This window comes from Olea europaea, unplaced genomic scaffold (assembly GCF_002742605.1).
Source record: "Olea europaea var. sylvestris unplaced genomic scaffold, O_europaea_v1 scaffold905, whole genome shotgun sequence".
NCBI lineage: Eukaryota > Viridiplantae > Streptophyta > Magnoliopsida > Lamiales > Oleaceae > Olea > Olea europaea.
In genome coordinates, this window is record NW_019267524.1 from 127,172 (window position 1) to 147,115 (window position 19,944).

The 19,944-nt window shown below is 34.1% G+C and overlaps 1 protein-coding gene, 1 long non-coding RNA gene and 1 other non-coding gene across 8 annotated transcripts; 2 read left to right on the top strand and 1 right to left on the bottom strand.

Annotated features, from left to right (window-relative positions):
- Positions 1-218: 218 nt before the first annotated feature.
- Positions 219-2,525, bottom strand: LOC111392228. Of its 6 annotated transcripts, XR_002702233.1 has the most exons (4): positions 1,737-2,525; positions 1,620-1,652; positions 1,420-1,522; positions 219-1,300 (listed from the first exon to the last, which is right to left on the bottom strand). It is a non-coding gene; the product is annotated as an uncharacterized LOC111392228 (long non-coding RNA). The 6 variants fall into 6 exon arrangements; XR_002702230.1 differs by having other exon boundaries at positions 219-1,522; XR_002702231.1 differs by having other exon boundaries at positions 1,420-1,652.
- An 8,418-nt stretch (positions 2,526-10,943) lies between these two features.
- On the top strand, positions 10,944-11,016 carry TRNAR-UCU. The gene has a single exon. It is a non-coding gene; the product is annotated as a tRNA-Arg (tRNA).
- A 6,806-nt stretch (positions 11,017-17,822) lies between these two features.
- On the top strand, positions 17,823-19,187 carry LOC111392227. The gene is made up of 2 exons (XM_023017515.1): positions 17,823-18,183; positions 18,772-19,187. Exons 1-2 carry the CDS (start codon positions 17,823-17,825, stop codon positions 19,185-19,187), a joined length of 777 nt encoding a protein of 258 aa, XP_022873283.1.
- Positions 19,188-19,944: the final 757 nt, after the last annotated feature.

Here is a 19,944-nt window from a genome sequence, read left to right on the forward strand (position 1 = left end):
TGAGCTCTGCGACTCAGCTATAGCATGCCTCAACTATAACCGTTAGCCCAATTTCCATCATGAAATTTCAAAAGTCTGATTCTCAGCAACCTGGGCTAAGTGTAATGACACTTAGACAAAATTTTGAGAAAATATAAAATGAGCCATCCAGTTCGATCCGAGCTAAGTTTGCCTCAGTCAAAACATTCAATTGAAAATCCATAGTAAGAGATAATAACTTCAGTCATAAACAATTTGTGTACTCAGCCAAACTACCTTTTATAACAAAAACTTAAATAATTCCTTGAACAACATCGAAGCATCAAAATCATACAAAAACTTCAAAAATGTTATAAAAGTGTTTTTTCCTCAAAAAGAAGATGCTAAAATAAGGTAAAGATTGTAAAGGGATCTAAACCCTCTAAATAGCTGAAGGTTGCGCTACTCTGAAGCAACTTCATCATCTTCTTGAGCCCCGGGAGCCAGCCCAGTCATGTCAACCAGAATTGCCTCCGAACGAGATAAAGCTTCACAAAGAAAGATGATGTCCAAGTCTGGAACTTTCGTCTCCATAAAACTAATTAGCTAATGGATGGCTACCATATATACCTCTTGATTATAAGCTTAACCCTTAGGGAAAGCCTTCCATCCATCCATAGCTAAAGTCATCCTAGCTGTTAGATCACTCAATGTTTCTCCATTTTGATTTTCTTCACCTCTTCAGCCATTTTTCTAATATGTTTGCTCCAACTCCTTTTTGAGGCGGCCCTCCTTTACCGTGACTTCTTCCACCTTCTACTCTAACTAGGACCTAGCAGCAGCCTCACCTTCCAATAATGTAGTCAGAGCAGACCTCTCCTCATTCCACTTCACTTCAACCTCTTCCAAACGAGCCTTTTCCTTCTTAAATTGGTTCACTTTAGTAGCTTCTTCCCTTATATTTTCAATGGCCTCTACCTCAGCCTTTACCTATAATAGGACGTAGAAGAAAATAAGCTTAGAATATCATTCAATAATCAAGAAAGCACGAAAGAAGAAAGTTCCACCTTATCTGAAACCACCAATAAATAAAGTATTGACCTTTGAGCATGGATACTAGCAATAATGAAGGACTTCCTTGCACTCATTTGAGCCAAATATCTCTAGCAACGATCATTCCAATTCCTAGTAATAAAACGAATTAAGTTTCAAAGTGGTGGAGGAAAAGTTGATGTGAAAGCCCTAGCAGGTGAAGGAGCTTTGTAAAAATTGAACAAAGCCTTAAAACAAGTACCAACCAAACCATCTAAGTTTGGCATTGGAAAGTCTGGATAAGAGGCAGCTGGAGAAGTAGTTGGAGAACAAATTAGAGGAAAAATCACAAGGGACTAGAAAAGAATTGGGCGAATATGCTCAACCCAGCTGGAGAAGATAAAGGTTACTGAGTTTGTGGAAGCTTACCTTCGTATGAGCTCACCATGGAATGACAAGCTAAACGAGCTTCTGCTTGAGTGTTCGGCCTCTTCTTCTACCCTCTTGGGGATTATAACTTTGGCACATCGCACTAAAAGACCTTATCTCAACATTTGACTTTGAAAGACAGAAACGTAGATTTGTTGAAATACATAAAGGCTGAAATTTCAACAAAATTCAACTCTTACCTAGGGTAGAGGGAATGTCGATCGCAAAAAGACCTGCTCAAAAGAGGTTGTAATCATTAATCAAGATAGTGCAGGACCTCCACTGGTGAGTAAGAGCTCTAATAAAGTTCAACTTACTCTCAGGTTAGGAGTAATGGTGGCTCGATGGCATGTTGTTGGTATATAAGCAATCAAAACCACCCCTTTTATCACAAAAATAAGGTAAAAAATCCAACTTACTCATTTTTAGGTAACAAATGTGAACCACTACATCCCTTTCCACTTCAGATGAGTGGAGCTGCCAATCACCATGGATGAAAAAAAACTCTTCATTCCACTTCTTAGTAGTAGAAGTGCTATCCAAACCACTAGACCTCTCTGGTTTGGATACATGCTGGGATAGTACCAACCCGAATCTTTTCCATCCTCTTTGAAGTTATGCAAGGCATTGAACTCCTCAATAGTCAGCTCAGGGAACCTAAACTATTTCATAGCAACATACAACTAAAGAAAGCCCTCCAACCATTGAGACGGAGTTGAGCAGGTACAATACGCCAAGCATGCGAAAATTTATGGATGGTAGGGAAAAATGGTAACTTAGGCTAGAAGACAGCAAAGAAAGGTTAAGGATAACCCCATCCATCAAAGAGTCGTAAGCCTGTTGGTTAGGTAAGAGAGTGAGAAACGCTACTGAGCCAGGAATATGGTAGGTCCTTCACCATTGCTTCAAGTTCCTCACTGTTACATAAGATGCGATACCCCAAAATTCTCAATTAACCTATAATCCGACCTCACTACCTCCATCAACAACTACCTCCTCGATGCTCATATCTCTATGTTCACCTCTGGATGAACTGCCGTAGTCTCAGATCTGTAAGGAGTACCCCTCCTAGTGACAGGTCAGGAAGCCTCCCCCCCCCCCCCCCCCCACACATAAGAAGGTAGCCAACGAGATTGGAAAAGACACCTCTATTTCTTTAGAGCTGGGCTCAAGTAAAGATAAGGATGTCAACGAGTCGAGTCGAGCCGACTCGCAAGTAGAAACTCGAGCTCAGCTCAAGTAAAATGTATGAGCTTTTCTCCGAGCCTAAGCTCGGCTAAAAAAATTAGGTTCAATCCGAGCTTTCGGCAACCGGGCAGGCTTGCTTATATCTTTGCTCTTTTTTTTATATTAATAAGTTGCCTTAAAAAGCAGCATTTTGCTGCCTTTTAAGGCAGCCAACTACGACTGCCTTTTAAAAGGATTTTGCTGCCTCCAAGTGGGGCCTTTCTGGTTTTTTTGTTTTCAAGTCAAGTCATGGGCGGCCTAAGTCGACGAGCCGAATTGTCATCCCTAGGTAAGGATTCGCTAGGGGAACAGACTCTTAGTTGTTCACCCAGGACTAAAGTCTACACTTGTCAGAACTCATTTTGAAAATTTAGGTTTGGAAAAAAAGAAACAGGTGAAAAGGGCTAAAAAATGTTGAGAGAGAAAAAGTTAAGGACATAGAAATAAGATGGAAATGGAGGGACAAAAGGTGTATTTAAAGAGGAAAAATTTCAAAGCAATCCAGTCCGTACCATTAATGAAAAAGCTGGAAGAAAAATGACAGTTATTGATGCATTTATGGGGAAACTTTCCCCAAAAGCTATCGTGGGAAGGAGAAAAAGGTTTTTGTAGTCACCCTCTTTCCATGCTATTTGATAAAGGTCCAAAAATTTATTTGTTATAAATTTTGGACCGTGGGGGATATTTTTTGACCTCCATCGATTTACTAGCTTATTAAAGTAATTAAACCGATTTAAGTTGAGTTTAAATATCATGAAATGGTTATCATGATAGAGCAGAAATCCCAGTTTAGTTCTGATCAGCTCGGAACAACTTTCAGTTCAACTTGACTTATCTTCAAAAGGAGGAAAACATCACGGTCATTTGGGGAACATCATTATTACAACCTGATCTCCCTCACTCCAAGGCTAACATCATACCTTTATCCAACCCAATCACTTGAGGACACATGGCAAATATCATGGGGCACCTCAAATTGTGACAATCACTATTTTGTAATGATTATTTCCCACCTCTACTCCATCATGACACGTGGGAGCCGAGCTCAACAAGCAATCAAAATTAAATCAACGACACACACGTTAAGATCAACACTGTAGCTGATATGATGTAAAGCATTCGAATTTGCCTATTTCTTGCTATAAATGGGACTATAATGGTCCCCCATAGGGACGGGACCCAACAAGTATACGAAACTCACTTTCAAACTCTCTCCATTCGATACAAATTACTCTTTTCTTATTGTTTTAGCAGATTTTGTTTATATGTCAGCATAATTTACCTATTTCAGCTCAAACTATTTCTTCTAAATCATCAATTAAGTTGACAACAAGTGAGCGAGTCATTTTTTGACGTCAACATATTTAATTCAATATCGTGTGAAGACTTGTGATAAAAGATCCATCATTCACCAACACATCCAGTACGAATTACTATTTTTTATTTTGACAAGTCAAACTAGTTTTATATTTATGTCAGACAAATCAAATATCTTATATAGCTGCCACATTTTTACATAAATTAAGACAAGTGGGTTGTCTATGTACGTTTTAAATGGTAATTATATCGTGAGGACGAGTTATAACAACACAAAATATATATTACTGCACAAATATAGTAAAGGAACGAAACGCATTGGAATGCATCTATTTAAAGTTCAAAAAAAGCACACTTTAGCTTTGGTATGTTTGGAGTTGAGAAGATAATTTTGAGTAGCCATAAATGAAGTCTCATGCGAAAAAAATTGAGCCTTGAAAAATTATTAAATTAAAAAATAAGAAAAAAAATACACCCCACAATCACATGAAATTTGTCAGAAGGATAACAACTCCTATTTCAGAAAGTAGGGTACCATAAATCTTATTTTTTAGTTTTGAATTTGGGTAATGTTATGCCGGATTGCAATGTGACCGTCACGTTGAGTCTTCTTTGTCTAATGTTCATAAACTCACTGTAAACAATGAAATCACTTTTTTATTATAAATTTCGTGAATTTTTTTAATGATGTCTACCAGGGCCGGCTCTAGAATTTTAGATGCGCCGTGCGACATTTTAAAATGGTGCCCCTCTCATGTAATAAAAAATATATTATAAAAAACTAATTCAATAACATCATTTCATGACAAAAATATGACACTAATATTTTGTTTATTTTTACATATTGTGAATAAAAAAATATAAATAAAGCTTAAAATCATTCTCCGAACTTCATCAAAATTCATATGTCATCAACAGAGAACCATCCAAACTATTAATCTCTTGGTACAATTTCACATGAGCAAACTTTGAAATCAAAAATAGCCAGTACCACATGTAAATCTTGAAATACAACAAATCATGTAAAAATATTTGTTCTAGCATTTTTAGAAACAAACTCACTAATTAAACTTTCATAATCAATATGTTTTAACAAATCTTTTTTAATAAATATCAAAACTAGCATATTCAATCAATCTTGTAACATGATTGATTGCAAATAAGATTTTTATAGCTTTAGTTTTGAAGAATATTTTTCGACAAATGCAACAATAACAATAATTGTCAATAGTATTATGTAAGTAATAAATATATTCAAAAAGCAATCCAATCTTGTCAAATAAGTCAATATATCAAAAGCTAATTTTGTTTCTTTTGGTAAAAAAAATCGCAAAAATCACCCAACAAAAACTTACCCTTCTAGAATAAAAATAAAATAAAATCATGAAATAGCAATTCACAAGTGGACTCGTTCTTGTAACATGGTTGATCGTAAATAAGATTTAATAACATTAGTTTTGAAGAATATTGTTCAACAAATGCAACAATAACAATAATTTTTAATAGTAGTCTATAAGCGATAAATATATTCGAAAAGCAATCCAATATTCTCAAATAAATCAATATATCAAAAGCTATTTTTGTTTCTTCTGGTAAAAAAATTTGCAAAATTTTGAATATAATCAACTATTAGTTAACCAACAAAAACTTACCCTTCTAGAACCCAAAAAAAATAAAAAATTATGATATAGCAATTCACAAGTGGACAACCGGCTCCAATAAATAGATTATACTATTATAGAGCAAGTAATAAATATTGACAATAAAGTTTCTTCTCTTCTTTATTTGACTATTCTTTGTGGGTCAAAGGATGAGAATGAGAGAACTTATAAAAATGAATTTAGTATTAGTTTTTTACTCTCCATTGTAATCATTTGAATTTTGGGCTACTTAATTTTCTTTTTAGGTTGGTAATTGATTAACGAAGCTAATTGGACATTTGATATTAGAACTAGTAAAACAGATAGTTTATAATATCTTTTGAAAGCAAAATAGTTTAGGATTATAAAAATATTTTTTTTCAATATATGTTAAATTAAACATTAATTTTCAATAATATGTTAAATTAAACAAATATTAACATAATATAATTTTTTTTTTCACTCTTTTTTCATAAGTATTGTGCCCTTTAATTTTGTATAATAATAAAAATTTTAAATCTTAAAATTAATAAAAAAAATATGTACCATTATAAATATGTACTTCTACATATATATAGACTTATTCAAAAAAATAAATAAATAAATAAATAATTGGTGCCCTTATAATCCTGAGGCCCTGTGCGGTCGCTTAACTCGAACGCCCTCAGGACCGCCTCTAATGTCTACTTGTTTTTCACTAATTTCAATCTATCTTTAAACTAAACTACTTATAAACACTTCCCAAACGAATTATGAAGGAAATGTTTATGCACTCGTATAATAATTGACTCTCTATTAGTAAAGTGATGGGTGGTAACAAACAAACAATTGGGGAACTGAATATGCAACAAGGTGATAGAGATGTTAAGATGAGTCGAGTTGTTTCTAACGTATATAGTTGCCTAAAAGAAAATATAATTGCGATACAAAATAGATGTCTCATTATTCATTAACTAGACACAACTTAATAGTTTTTCAGTTTCAAATAATCGTTAACACAATTAAGATGCATGAAGAGAATAGACAAGTCAAATTGTGTTGATCTACTCAAAGAACAATTTGACATGTCATGATGTCAATAACTCGGCTCAGACATATTGATCATCCCTTATTTCAACCACAGAAGTTCGAACTCAAACATAATTTCAAACGAAAAACAACTTAAATTAATATCTGACGTACCCCTAGTGCAAATAGGATATCATAAAGGAGAATAGTTCAATCTACATGTAAATGTAAATTGAATGTACCAGTACCTTTCACCTTGGCTCCACCTACATTTCCACTAATTGAAAATCGAAGGAACTCCACAAAGCTTCTCGATCCATGATTCCATGGTCCGTAACTTCTGAGTCTATGATGTACAGAAAATAATATTCAATAAACAAAAAAGTGCTAGTAATATGAACAATACTAAAAGAAATATTTATAAGAGTTTCCTTCTTTGTCTCAAGGCAATCCCAAGAAAGTGATTCAACAATTGACAGTTGTAGCATTTTGGCTCACTCGTCTTTCTTCTTTTTAATCATTTTTTCCCTTTTTATCACGTTTGGGCTTGTTACTTTAAGGTCTATGTCCAATATTCTCTCGTTCCCTTTTCCCCTTGTTCCAATTGTTCATACATTAAAAGCCAAAATTTTGTCGGAACTAGACTCAACCACAAAATCATATCCTAAAGATTTAAATACACCAATTCTCTCATCCTCTAATTCAAAATGGAAGGATCATCAGCAAAAGTTTTGATGCTATCATTGTAAATCCAATTAACTTTTAAATGTTTTTAGTTAACAAGAAGGAGACGGATTAAAGCCTGAACATGCTGCTCATCAGAGACTATGTGACCAGATGACTTCAGCTCTCTGATCATGTTAGATAGTTTTTAAATACTGTATGATGCTATGATCAGGAGATTTATTATAAGCGTTAAACTTAATAGTTAGCTCTTTGAGTCTAATCTTACTAGTACCATCATATTTCTCTTTCAGATACAACCGAGGTCATGAGCAATTGAAAGTTATCCACACTCGTGAATGAGATCATCCACCACAATACTTATAAAAATTGCTCGAATGGTAAAAAATTTTCTTTTTCATGCTTGGTAAGTTTCTTGATCTATTCTCTATTGAGCAGTCTGACCTGTATTTGAATCTTCCATCATGTGGCTAATACCTTAGAGCATCATGTTGCTCTTGCTTATGCTAAATTTACAGAGCCAAGTGGCCCACTTCCCATTATTTAGTAGGAAGTTTCCTCGCAACTGCTAAAGCCCCTATTGTTGATTCCTCGCTTGCTTCAAACAGGCCCCACTTTACAAAATCATAAGTCCTATGTGAGAATTATATGATCTCTTCCAATCTTAGAAGTCCGATGAATTAAATAATTAAGCATGTATAGTGTAAAAAAGATATTTCAATTTTATACAATAAAACATCACATATATTGATCAAACGATGTCATTTATATGGACAGGGGCGGATTTAGTATGTGGCTAGCTAGGGCGGCCATCTTAGCTGGATTCGTCGGGGAGAATTTTTTTTTTTTGTTAATAGATAAAAATTTTAGGTTATATAATTGATAGTTTACTTTATTTTCAAACTTCTCTTCTACTTAGTTGGTTAGAGCCTTTTTTTATATATTGTGAATCTTGGGTTCGATTCCTTCTCCTCCATTTCATGGTGTAAAATTTTTATTTTTACAATATTTACCAAAATTAATTTCCTAAGGAAAGGATTTAAACCTATTACTTCTAGAATTAGGATGATTGGAAGTTTAACCATTATAGTAATGGTTGAATTTTGAATCTAAATTTAACAAAATAATATATGTTAAGACTTTACAAAATGTTTTTTTTTTTTGGTTTTTTTCTTTTTAAATATTTTATGCTTTAATAATTTATAAGATATGACTTATGAGTATTGAATTTTAATTTATATGTTATTTGAGAATTTGTCTATTGTGAATTGTGATATAAAAAATTAATTTGAGTATCGTGAAATGTGAATATGTGATTCATGAAAATTAAAAATGAGAAATTAGGGAATTTATAATTTGTGATGAATTGGTGTTGAGAATTGAAAATTGAAACTTTAATTATATTTTAAAATTACTTTTAATTACGTTTAATCTTTGATTAACGTTCGTAATCTTTGATTAACGTTCAATTCTCATACTAATTATGGAATGATTTTTTCAACTGAATTTTAATCTAGTTTTTGTAGTGGTGTATCTAATCTCTCAATTACTTTTAGCTAAGCAAACGATTTGTTAAGTATTGATATCACAAAGAAGTCTTATGTATCATGTAATTTATATTATTTCGGATTGTATGAAAACATAATATGATATAAATATACGATTTTTACGTTTTAGTATATTTACATATAGATCGAAGAATTTTTAATATTATTTAATTTAATATTAATAAACGATATCGTTATACGGTCGTTAATTATCAACAGACAACAGCCAACAATCAACGACCGCCCTATCCGAGTCGAAGTCCTGGATTCACCACTGTATATGGATGCAATTACTTCAATTCTATATAACTACTAGACACACGATCATTACACGAACATTGATTAAAAAAATAAAAATAAAAATTGATTAAGTCACTACTAAATATTACTCTGACATGGATAGTTGGATTTGCTTAATACCTTGTTTTAATTTAGTAGAATTTGAAAAGGGTCCCTGGACGTATATGTAATTAGCAATTGAGTCTTTAACTTATGTTTTTCGACAGTTGAGTCCTTAAACTTTTAATTTTGTAACATTTAAGTCCTTAGCTTATGAATTCCATTCCTGTAATAATTTATAAGTCAAATTTTAACTGAAGAATATTATAACATTACAAATACTTAAAATAAAATATAAATGAATATATATATATTGTTTAACCGAAAAACAATTCCTTCTAGATATGTCAATTTGGTTCGTCGGCTTGAACGGCCCATGGCTCGACTGGGGAAAAGCTCAAGCGGCCCGGCTCATGGCTCAGAGAAATCGAGCCGAACCTCATGTTTGAGCATCAACCCGAGCCTGAGCTCGAGCCACATAGGTCAACCCGTGACAAGCCACCATGTCACTAGCCATTTTGGCCCGTGTTTACAGCATAGTTTCAAAGCAGCTTTAGCTACCTGTATTATTGTATGCTCAGTAATTGCCTTTAAAAAAAATAAAAAAATAACGAGTTGGCTCAGCTCGATGAGACTCAAGTCATATTGAGCCAAGCCTAAATTTTTCAACTGAGGGCTCAGTTCGGGCAAAGAAAGCTCGAATCATTTTTTACTTGAGCCATGTCCAAACCACGAGCTTTGACTATACTCGACTCATTTACATCCTTAATTCTTTCCCACCATCAAAGGTTGTGTGGTGGGATTGGGAGGAAATAGCAGATGGGCCAATACTGGGATTGGAAATAAAAGTGAAGGCGGCTTTAAAAACACAGTTCATTCGATTTTGTGAATCATTTGCATTTTTTCCCGATTGAGCATGTTTTTTTGTGGAAAATCTTAGCAATAATCTAGTTGCAAGTTTTATTTATTGTGTTTCATAATTCTTGGAGGGAACAAAGCTTCGAGACATTGAATACTATAAATAATATATGAGCACAATTACTGCATGAAGAGAGTAGACATGTCAAATTGGGTTGATTTGCTTAAGAGACAATCTGACTGTGTCAATTGCTTAACTTAGACATACTAGTCATACCTTGTGGCAACCATTTCCTATAATTAGGCCGTGTCGGACTCAATTAATATATAAATATATAGTTTTTAATGAAATCAATTCATCTACAGTCTAAGGTTGTATGGTGGAACTGGGAGGAAAATTAGATTGAGTCTCGAGTAGGGATATCAACTAGTCGAATAGTCGAGTAAAATTAAGTCAAGCTTTTTTTTACTTGAGCAGAGCCAAGCAAAAGCTTGACCAAAAAATCAAGACTCGAGCCTAACCAAGCCGAATTGGTTCGATTTTTTTATTTTTTTATATAACATATAGGCAGCACAAAGCTGCCCATTTTTTAAATATTTACAAGACGGCCCAACGATCCACAAGGACTGGCTTGAGCTCGGTTCAGCGCCCCAAAATGGGGCTCAGCCCAAGCCTCGACTCAGGCCAATTCGGACCGAACCAACAAACCAAATTGTCATTCTTAGTCTCAAGTTGACAATTAAGAATAAGAGATCTTTCAAGGCACAATTCATTCTATTAAAGTGAATGAATGTCCTTCAACGTTTGCATTGTATCTCAATTCAGCATTTTTTGGGGCGAAAATCTTATCAATGTGTGAATCAACAGATATAATAATTATAATAATACAAAGCAGCCAATAAAGCGCCCATGGCCTAATGGATAAGGCGTCTGACTTCTAATCAGGCGATTGTGGGTTCGAGTCCCACTGGGCGTGTAATTTTTTAATCTGTTCCTGCTGCAGAATACATATGTGGCAGTTCACGTTGCCCGCAAAAAGATTTCAAATGAATTCTCAGAAGAATATTCAAACAAAAACTTCGTTTTCATTTTTATACAAATCCTTGAGTGCTCCATGCCAATTAATTATGCTATTTATGAAAAGATAATATATTTTTTAAAATTATGGATGTCTTAAGAAAAAGATATATGGCATTCTAAAGGATGAATTATTTTTATTATTATTATTATTTTGTACAATCCAAGGGGTATAAGTATTAATCTCGTCACGAATTTTTATTGATACATTACCAAAGCGTCTTATTCAAATTGAGTAACTGGATGAATGGTGTGCTAATGAAGTTTTATTATTGCGATAAACGATGTCCGCAAATTTAAAAATCTATAGCTAAAATGTTCACCTTTTCAAGCGAGATGATTTTAAACATGATCAACTCTAGATCGGATAATTCAAGTACGCCTCCAAGTACGACATTGTAATTAACTAAGCCTTTTGAGTTTGTAAGGTGAATTATGGGGCTAACCACAAGAGAAAATAATTCGAGTAAATATTTACTTTTTATGTGAAACAAGGCATTCACCTTGAGTGCTTCTATCTATAACTCTAATATGATAAATAAAGGCATCCTAAATAAGCATTTCCTTCTTTAGATATTTGCTTTATTTTCTTAATTTGAACAACTTTACATTGAGTCTCAAAAGTGTTAAAATGGGTGAATCGATCTTGATCAATGTAAATCGGCTCCAATTGGTTACCAATTTGGGCAATTCTCAATGGCTTTACCGTTCCACTAGCTAGTTCTAAAAGTGGGTCGATCGTGTTTGGTCTAGTTTGGACTAAACCTTTTTTATTAAGTTTATTTTTATTCAAAAATGAAATTGCCAAACTTAAAGAATGGAAAGTTTGTGTCCGTTGATTGATCAAGTTCCAAGTTATGTACTGAATTACTTAAAATCACTATATTTATAAAAAGAAATTATTTGCAAACACAAAATGCCACGTTAATTTTAGTTGAAGAAATATTATTTTGATTTTATGCTGGATTAATGCTAGAGGGAAATATGCAATAGTTCTTAATTTTTGCATTTTTGGTAGTGAGTCATCAACCTTTTATTCTTGTCATTCACATCCTCAACTTTTTTTATATTTGTAGCATACTAGTCCTTGTGACAGGATGAATCTTACATGTTTACAATTTTTATAGTGTAAAGTACATATTTTTATTTTAATTAAAACAATTGAATAAAAAAATAAAAATAAAATAAACCAGCAGTGTGACTTGAGCAGTACAAAAAGTTCATTCTGATACGGTGGTGCCGTGGTGGTTTGGGGTGGCGACAGCTAGAAGGGATCAATAGTGGAAAATAGTGAGTAACTGGAAGGAAAATATTGCGAACTATGATAGTTTCTTTTTTTTTTCTTTTTTTTTTTGCTTATATCACTTGCTTTTTTATTGTTTTAATTGAAAATTTGAGTATTTATACATTCACCTACATGTGAAATTTATATATTTGTTGTGGTCGTATTGGACCTAATCCGTCTGTAATGACCGAGTTGGCTAAAAGTTTCAAAGTGAGGATAAAACTTCAAATTATAAAGGTGGAGAACTCATTCACCCAAAACATATAAAATCAGACACCTCGATTGCAATTTTCCAAAACATTGTGTCCCCCTCAATAACACTACTTACCCACTTCTGCAACTCCAACTTAAAAGCTAATTATGGAATAATTATGATCCTACTCTCTTATCGAGAAAAAGTAGCAAAAATTGATTGCGTGCAAGCTGTAACGCTCTTCACCGCATGTGAGCTTCGTCCCCACCACCCTTAACTCGCCTTATCACCCTACAAAACGACACACACCGTTCAGTTTTCTCACACTTCCAGAAGAATGAACTCTTCAACAAAACCCTTGTTTTTCTTCTTCGTTCTTCTCATTTCCATCGCACTCAACTCGCACGTTTCATCTCAGTCCGAGGAACCCAGCTTGAAACTTCCGACTGATGCATCACTTGAATGGCCAATGGGGATGTCGTTTTACGAGAGCGATTTCGGAGAATTTAATGAAGAAGGACAAGAAGACGATTTGGGTACTAGGAGATCTTTGTTTTGGCACAGAATAAAGTACTATATTTCGTATGGCGCGCTCTCGGCTAACAGAATTCCATGTCCACCGCGCTCTGGGAGGTCTTATTATACTCATAACTGCTTTAAAGCTAGAGGGCCTGTTAATCCTTATACTAGGGGTTGTTCTGCGATTACTCGTTGTCGTATATAGAAGATCTTGTGGATCTGAGGATATTGTTGTGTTTAATGTTGTTGAATTTATTGTTTTTATGAGAAGATTTTTGCTTATATATGCTATGAGTTTGCTAGATTATGTAGTAATGACATGTTTGGATGGTGGTTTATTTTAAAGATAATATTCAAAATAAGCCAACATTTGAAACAATGAACTGTTCTTTGGAATAAACTTGCACAGTTTCAGCAATGGTGTGGAAAGAAAGAAATTGTGTAGTGGACCAGAAAATTTTAGATCGAGAGTTGAATGGCGTGGGGAAAATTAAGCAAATTCATACCTTTAAATTTTACATTTCAAAAATAAGATATGAAACTTTACATTCCATAAATCAGGTATTAGTAAGATTTAATTAAACTTGATGTATTTATAAATTAGTATTGGGGCCAGTTCTCATTTGAGATTACTTTCTCATTTTGAAAGGCCAATCAAAGTGGAGAATTAGAAACAGAAATGTTATTTAAAGTGATTATATAGAAAGATAATTATATATTAGCATTACGTTTTTAATGATTTAATAACTGATTTCTGAAATTATTTAATAAATTTGGTAAATGTGAAATCGTATTTTTAATGTATTGTAGTTATGTATTTTTCCCTATATTGAGGTACGATCTCATTGGCGATTTCGGTATACTAGTGATTCAATGACAATAATGGGATTTCATTTTCATTATAATGATTTGTGGAATTTTAGGCTAGATTGGGATGATTTACCTGGCATTAACATGTTTACAGAAAAAAATTATAATACTCTTTGATTATGATTATGATTATGAAGTATTCATTATTATCTACCCCGTTTTAATTTACGTGCATTAAATAATTGAGATCAACAATTTAATTAGGATTCAGACACATACATATTATATGTTAAATAGTGGCAGGGAATAGTAATAATTTTCAATTATTGAGTACGAAATAAAGTTGAACAACAATAAATAGAAGTTCCAACAAACTCAATACAATGTTTTTACACTCGAAAAGTAATATCGAAATTAGAGAAAAAAGTGAATTTAAAAGCATGAATATTGACAATGAAGATGATGTAAATTTTTTGCATCAATGTAGATTATTTATAGACTTATTCGTAACTGTTTGAACACTCTACAAACCTTTTAGAATAGTGCGGGAGGGGGGATTGCAGTCACGATACCAAATATTTCATTTAGTTGTAGACTTTGTCCATATCTTTTATTTGTGCCAACGTGAAAATCCAACATTTAAAAAATTCACAGCTCAAATCCAAAATGACGTTATTCATCAATTTGACCACCAAAACTGTCAGTTCACTCCCAAAATAAATAAATAAATAAAATTAATTGTTTTACCCGAATAAGGCAGGGTTATTTTGGACAAACCACATTTCTCCTATTAAATCAAAATTTTAAAAAACAATAAATAAAATCACAACCCAGCCTCACCACTTTCTTCCCAAAAGCCAAAACCACTCCATCCAATCACCACCGTCAACAGCCACCACTACCCACCCAACGTTAGCACAACCATCACTCTAATCCAAGTTCAAATCCAAACACGTCCAATTCCCCCGGCCATTTTGAAACCTCTGTCAATATTATTGAATCGCAGCCCCAAAAAAAGATCTTCCACTCCATTTGACGACTCCTCCCATTCCTCCCTTTGCTCTTGGCTTCTGCTGCTACTTTTTTATTCCAATTCTCCTTGAATTTCTCATTATTCTCTTTTTCGTCATCAAAGTTCAACACCCACAACTTATAAACTCCAAAAGAGTGGGTGGTTACAATTAATGAAAATGAAAACTGGTCTGATTTAATCTACGTGATTTAGCAAGATTACAATAATGAGAAGGCCAAATTTTAGTGATATTTGTGCAGTATTCAATTGTGTATATATATAGCTTCGACAAGTAGCAACCCAGATACCAATGTTAGTAATCTATCAGCAATAGTGACCTCCTACTTTCAATTGCAAGTCATTTGTCTTTCCACAATTCTCCATTCAATGGAGTTGAAGAGGAGACAGTGACAGTAGTGGTAGAACCAGATCAAACAATTGAAAATGCGTAAATAATTTTTGTTTTCAACTCTGAAAAATTCCTTTCAAAATCCAGTTCACAAAAAAGGACTTCCAATTAGTTGATTCAATTATACTATTTGCAAGCGCGGAGCCAGCACCCGACGAGGGGGTGCGGCCGTGCATGCTGGCTCCGCTGGAATCTGCAGAGCCATCGAGTAGTGTCACCAGTGGGGTCGCCGACAGTCGCCTAGAGAAGAAGAAGGTGGAAACCCTCAAACCCGTTTGATTTTTATTTATTTATTTATTTGTTGGTTTGGGCTTTTTTACAAAATGTTGGGCCTTTTACTATTTAGCCCAAGAGTAAAATTAATTTATCCAAAGTCCAAACCCGTTACCCTGACCCATATTAATACCCATTTCATTTGCCCTTTCTTTCAATTTCAGAATCGTGACTTCGTTCAGTTTGTTGGCTGCCGGTTGGGACTGGGAGGGATCTTCTTCTTCACTTTCATTTTTTGGTTCAAAAAAATCTAGTGCCAATCGCTGCAGACCGGAACTCGAACTTGAAGGCTCGCCTACTCCTGTTGCCGAGAGGCCCGACTTCGACTGGTAAGTGTGGTAACTCTTTTTTTTCGGCTTTCCCTCTTTATTTTATTTTATTTTATTTTATTTGTTCTTTTATTGGTTTTGTTTTATTTTGATTTGGCTATTTTGATTTTGTTGAATTTTGTTACTGTACTTAAGTTGCATTGATTGAATTGTGAATTTTTTAGGAGAATATTTATTTTTTAGGATTTTGTTGGATTTTCATTTTGTTCTATTTTTTTTTTCGGCTTTCCCAGTTTCTCTCAACTGCCTACTGGCTACTGCCTAATGCCATTGATTGAAATATTGAATTGTGAATTTTTAGAAGAATATTTATTTTTGTAGATTTGAACTGAAATCTAGAATCGGACCTAGCAACTGAGAGCTCAATAGCCCCCTAGCTTGCTTAAATTAGCTTGACTTCAATTAACGCATTTGGTATCAATAAAGTTTTCCAAGTATTTAGTTATTTTCAACTCCACTCGTGTGCATCCCTATGAAGAGACTATATTTTCCAATGCTAAAAGCCAAGTGAATGTCCCATGACTCCATTAGCATTTCAGGATAATTGAGGACCAAATAAAATCAATTGTCTTAATCTTCAAGCGGCAGAGGCTCGAAGAAAATTAAAACTAATATATTTGAAAAATAAAACACCCATACATAAAAAAATGATGATCTATTCACTATTCTTCAGGCCGGAATCATAACGTTTTCGATTTTAATTTTTCTATAGTGATTGAATACAAAAGAATCGAAATTTATGGTTCAATTTCAATTCTTGAAATATTAGATCAAACCACCCATAGTTGTGAATAGGGTTGGAACTTGGAACATTATAAAAACCACCAGAAAACATGATGTTCTTTAGTTCTTGTGTCAATTAATCTGATTCTTTGTTGGTTTTATAACCAGTGTGTACTTGGTTATTTTTTTAATCAATTGTAATTGAAAAATGAATTGGGACGTTTGCAGATTATGGAACGATTTTTTCAATCAAAACGAAAGTCCATACCCAATTCTTCTACTTCTAGTTGTGCATCTAGTCCCACCAGTGATTCTAGTTGAGCACAAGAGTTATTGAATAAGACAAAGAAGTCCTGGGCTCAATTTAATGTAGATGATCTTGTATCTGATCCAGGGATACGCCCTCCTATCGAGTCGTATGATCCTAATATCAAAGATGATGTTAGGATAGGATACTTGGAGAAGGGTCCTTGTCAACCATATGGACATGATTTTCCAAGAAGACCAATGGGAAATGATAATAGATGTTTTCGAAAAGAATGGTTCTCCGAATTTCATTGGTTGGAATACAGTATAGAAAAGGATGCGACGTATTGTTTGCATTTCTACTTGTTCAAACCCGATAGAGGGGGTCAAGGGGGTGGCCATATATTTACTAAGACCGGCTTTAGGGATTGGAAGCACAAAAAGACATTGAAAGATCATGTCGGTCTCTTTGATAGTGCTCATAATCAAGCTTTTGCGGAGTGTACCAACTTGATGAATCAAAAGCAAAGTATCTCCTATGTTATGTCTAGCCAAAGTAGTAGTCAACAACAAAGTTATAGGACCAGGTTGAATGCAGTGCTAGATTGTACTAGATTCCTCTTTAGGCAAGGATTGTCATTTCGTAGTTATGATGAATCAAAAGAGTCTCTTAATAGAGGAAATCTAATTAAGTTACTGAACTGGTATGTAGCTCGTTGTAAAGAAATTAAAGAAGTATTATTTTAGTAATGCTCTTGGAAATAACCAAATGACTTCACCAACCATCCAAAAGGATTTGATTAATTGTTGTGCCGTAGAGATGACAAGGGCTATTATCAATGAGATAGGTGATTCTTTGTTTTCAATTTTGGTTGATGGGCTCGTGATAATTCTATGAAAGAACAAATGGTAGTTGTTTTGAGATTTGTTGATAAAAGTGGGCAAGTGAAGGAGCGTTTTTTGGGTATATCCCATGTCACTAATACTTGTACCCAATCACTGAAGGATGTCATTGATGCAATGTTTTCTACACATGGGTTGAGCATATCTAGCCTGAGAGGTCAAGGCTATGATGGAGCAAGTAATATGTCAAGTGAGTTCAATGGGTTGAAAGCTTTAATTTTAAGAGAGAACCCACATGCTATGTATGTTCATTGCTTTGCTCACCAGCTTCAGTTGGCAATTGTATCTGTCGCACGTAGGAATTGTATGCTTGGTGATTTCTTTGACGGACTTGCTATTATTTTAAATTTGGTTGGTGCATCATGTAAGCGTGTAGATGCTCTTCGAACAAGTTTTTAAGCTAATCTTCTGGAGAAGTTTAATATTGGGAAACTTACTAGTGGAAGTGGTCAGTTTCAAGAAATGAGTTTGGCACGCCCTGGTGATACTAGATAGGGCTCACATCTACTGACAATTACTCGTTTCATTAATATGTTTAATGCTATCATAGATGTTCTTGAAAATATATTAGAAGATGGCATACATTCAGATCAAAAATCTTCGACCGTAAGACAGATGAATGCTATTCAAGATTTTGAGTTTGTGTTCAGTCTCCACTTTATGTTTGAATTTTTTGCAATTACAGACGACCTTTCACAAGCCTTATAGAAAAAGGATCAGGATATTCAGAATGCAATAAGGTTATTGAATTTGTGTAAGTGTGCACTGCAGAACCTGAGAAAGAATGGTTGGAATACTTTGTCGAGTAGGGTGATTGAGTTTTGTGTTGATAGACATATTTTAGTGCCTAATATGGAGGATATTGTAGTAGTGAAAGGTCAACCTAGGCGTGTAGCTTAGTAGGTGACTTATTTTCATCGCTTTTATATTGATTTGTATTGTCATGCGATAGACTCAATTTTGCAAGAGTTGAATGATCGTTTTCCAGAAACAATTACTGAGCTCTTTACTTGCATTTCATGTTTAAGGCTAGGAGATTCATTTGCAGCTTTTGATAAGAATAAATTGCTACGTCTTGCTCAATTCTATCCTTTGGACTTCAATAGTGAAAAGCTTTTATTACTTAGACTTCAACTTGATAAGTTTCTTTTGCTCGTGAGAATGGACGAAGCTTTCTTTAATCTCAATAGCATATTTTGTGTAGCTCAGAAATTGATTGAAACTGGAAGTTCCTGTTATTTTCCATTGGTTTATAGGTTGCTCACCTTGACATTGATATTACCTGTGGCAACTACAAGTATTGAAAGGGTATTTTCTGGTATAAATCTAATCAATAGTGATTTGCGCAACAAAATGGGAGATGTCTGATTGAATGACAATTTAGTGGTTTACGTGGAGAAAGCTATTTTTAAAAAATTTGAGGATGAGTTAATATTGCAACGTTTTCAAATCATGAGACCCCGTAGAATACAGTTGCCGAAGTTTACAGTTACAAAGTAATTGAGTAAGGTTGTATCGTATTTTTTTACTATTTTGGGCTGTATTGAAGTATATTTTCATATGTATACGATTTTGATGCTTCAGTTCATTTACATATATATTGTATAACTTTTAATATTATATAACTAATTTTATTAAACGATCGGACTATTACGATCGTCGATGGTCAACGGTCAACCAGTCCTAGTTCGATCGTCGACGGTCAATAGTCAACGGTCAACCCGCCCTAGCTGGACTTCGATCTTGGATTCGCCGCTGACTATTTGTACAATTAAACTTTACAATAATTGTTGACAATGTCTGTGTTGTCAAAATTTGGGCCATTGATTTAAAAATAGTTTATGAAATGGATGAATATGATGTTGCCAAGTATGAGTTGCCATCCAATATTGTCAAACTAGATTTTACATTTAGTGTGATTTATGTCGATATCTTTCGGGGACTTCTTTTGTTGATTTTTGGTGAATTAGTTGTGGGTCGATTTGTGGTAGAAAATATTTGGGAAGGTTACGGTGGCGATGTTAGTGGGGTCTCTTTTTCTGCTACAATAACGGCTTGGGTAGTTGTTGGTGGTGGCGATTGGATGGAGTGGTTTTGGTTTTGGTATTGGTTTTGGGGGTGAGGG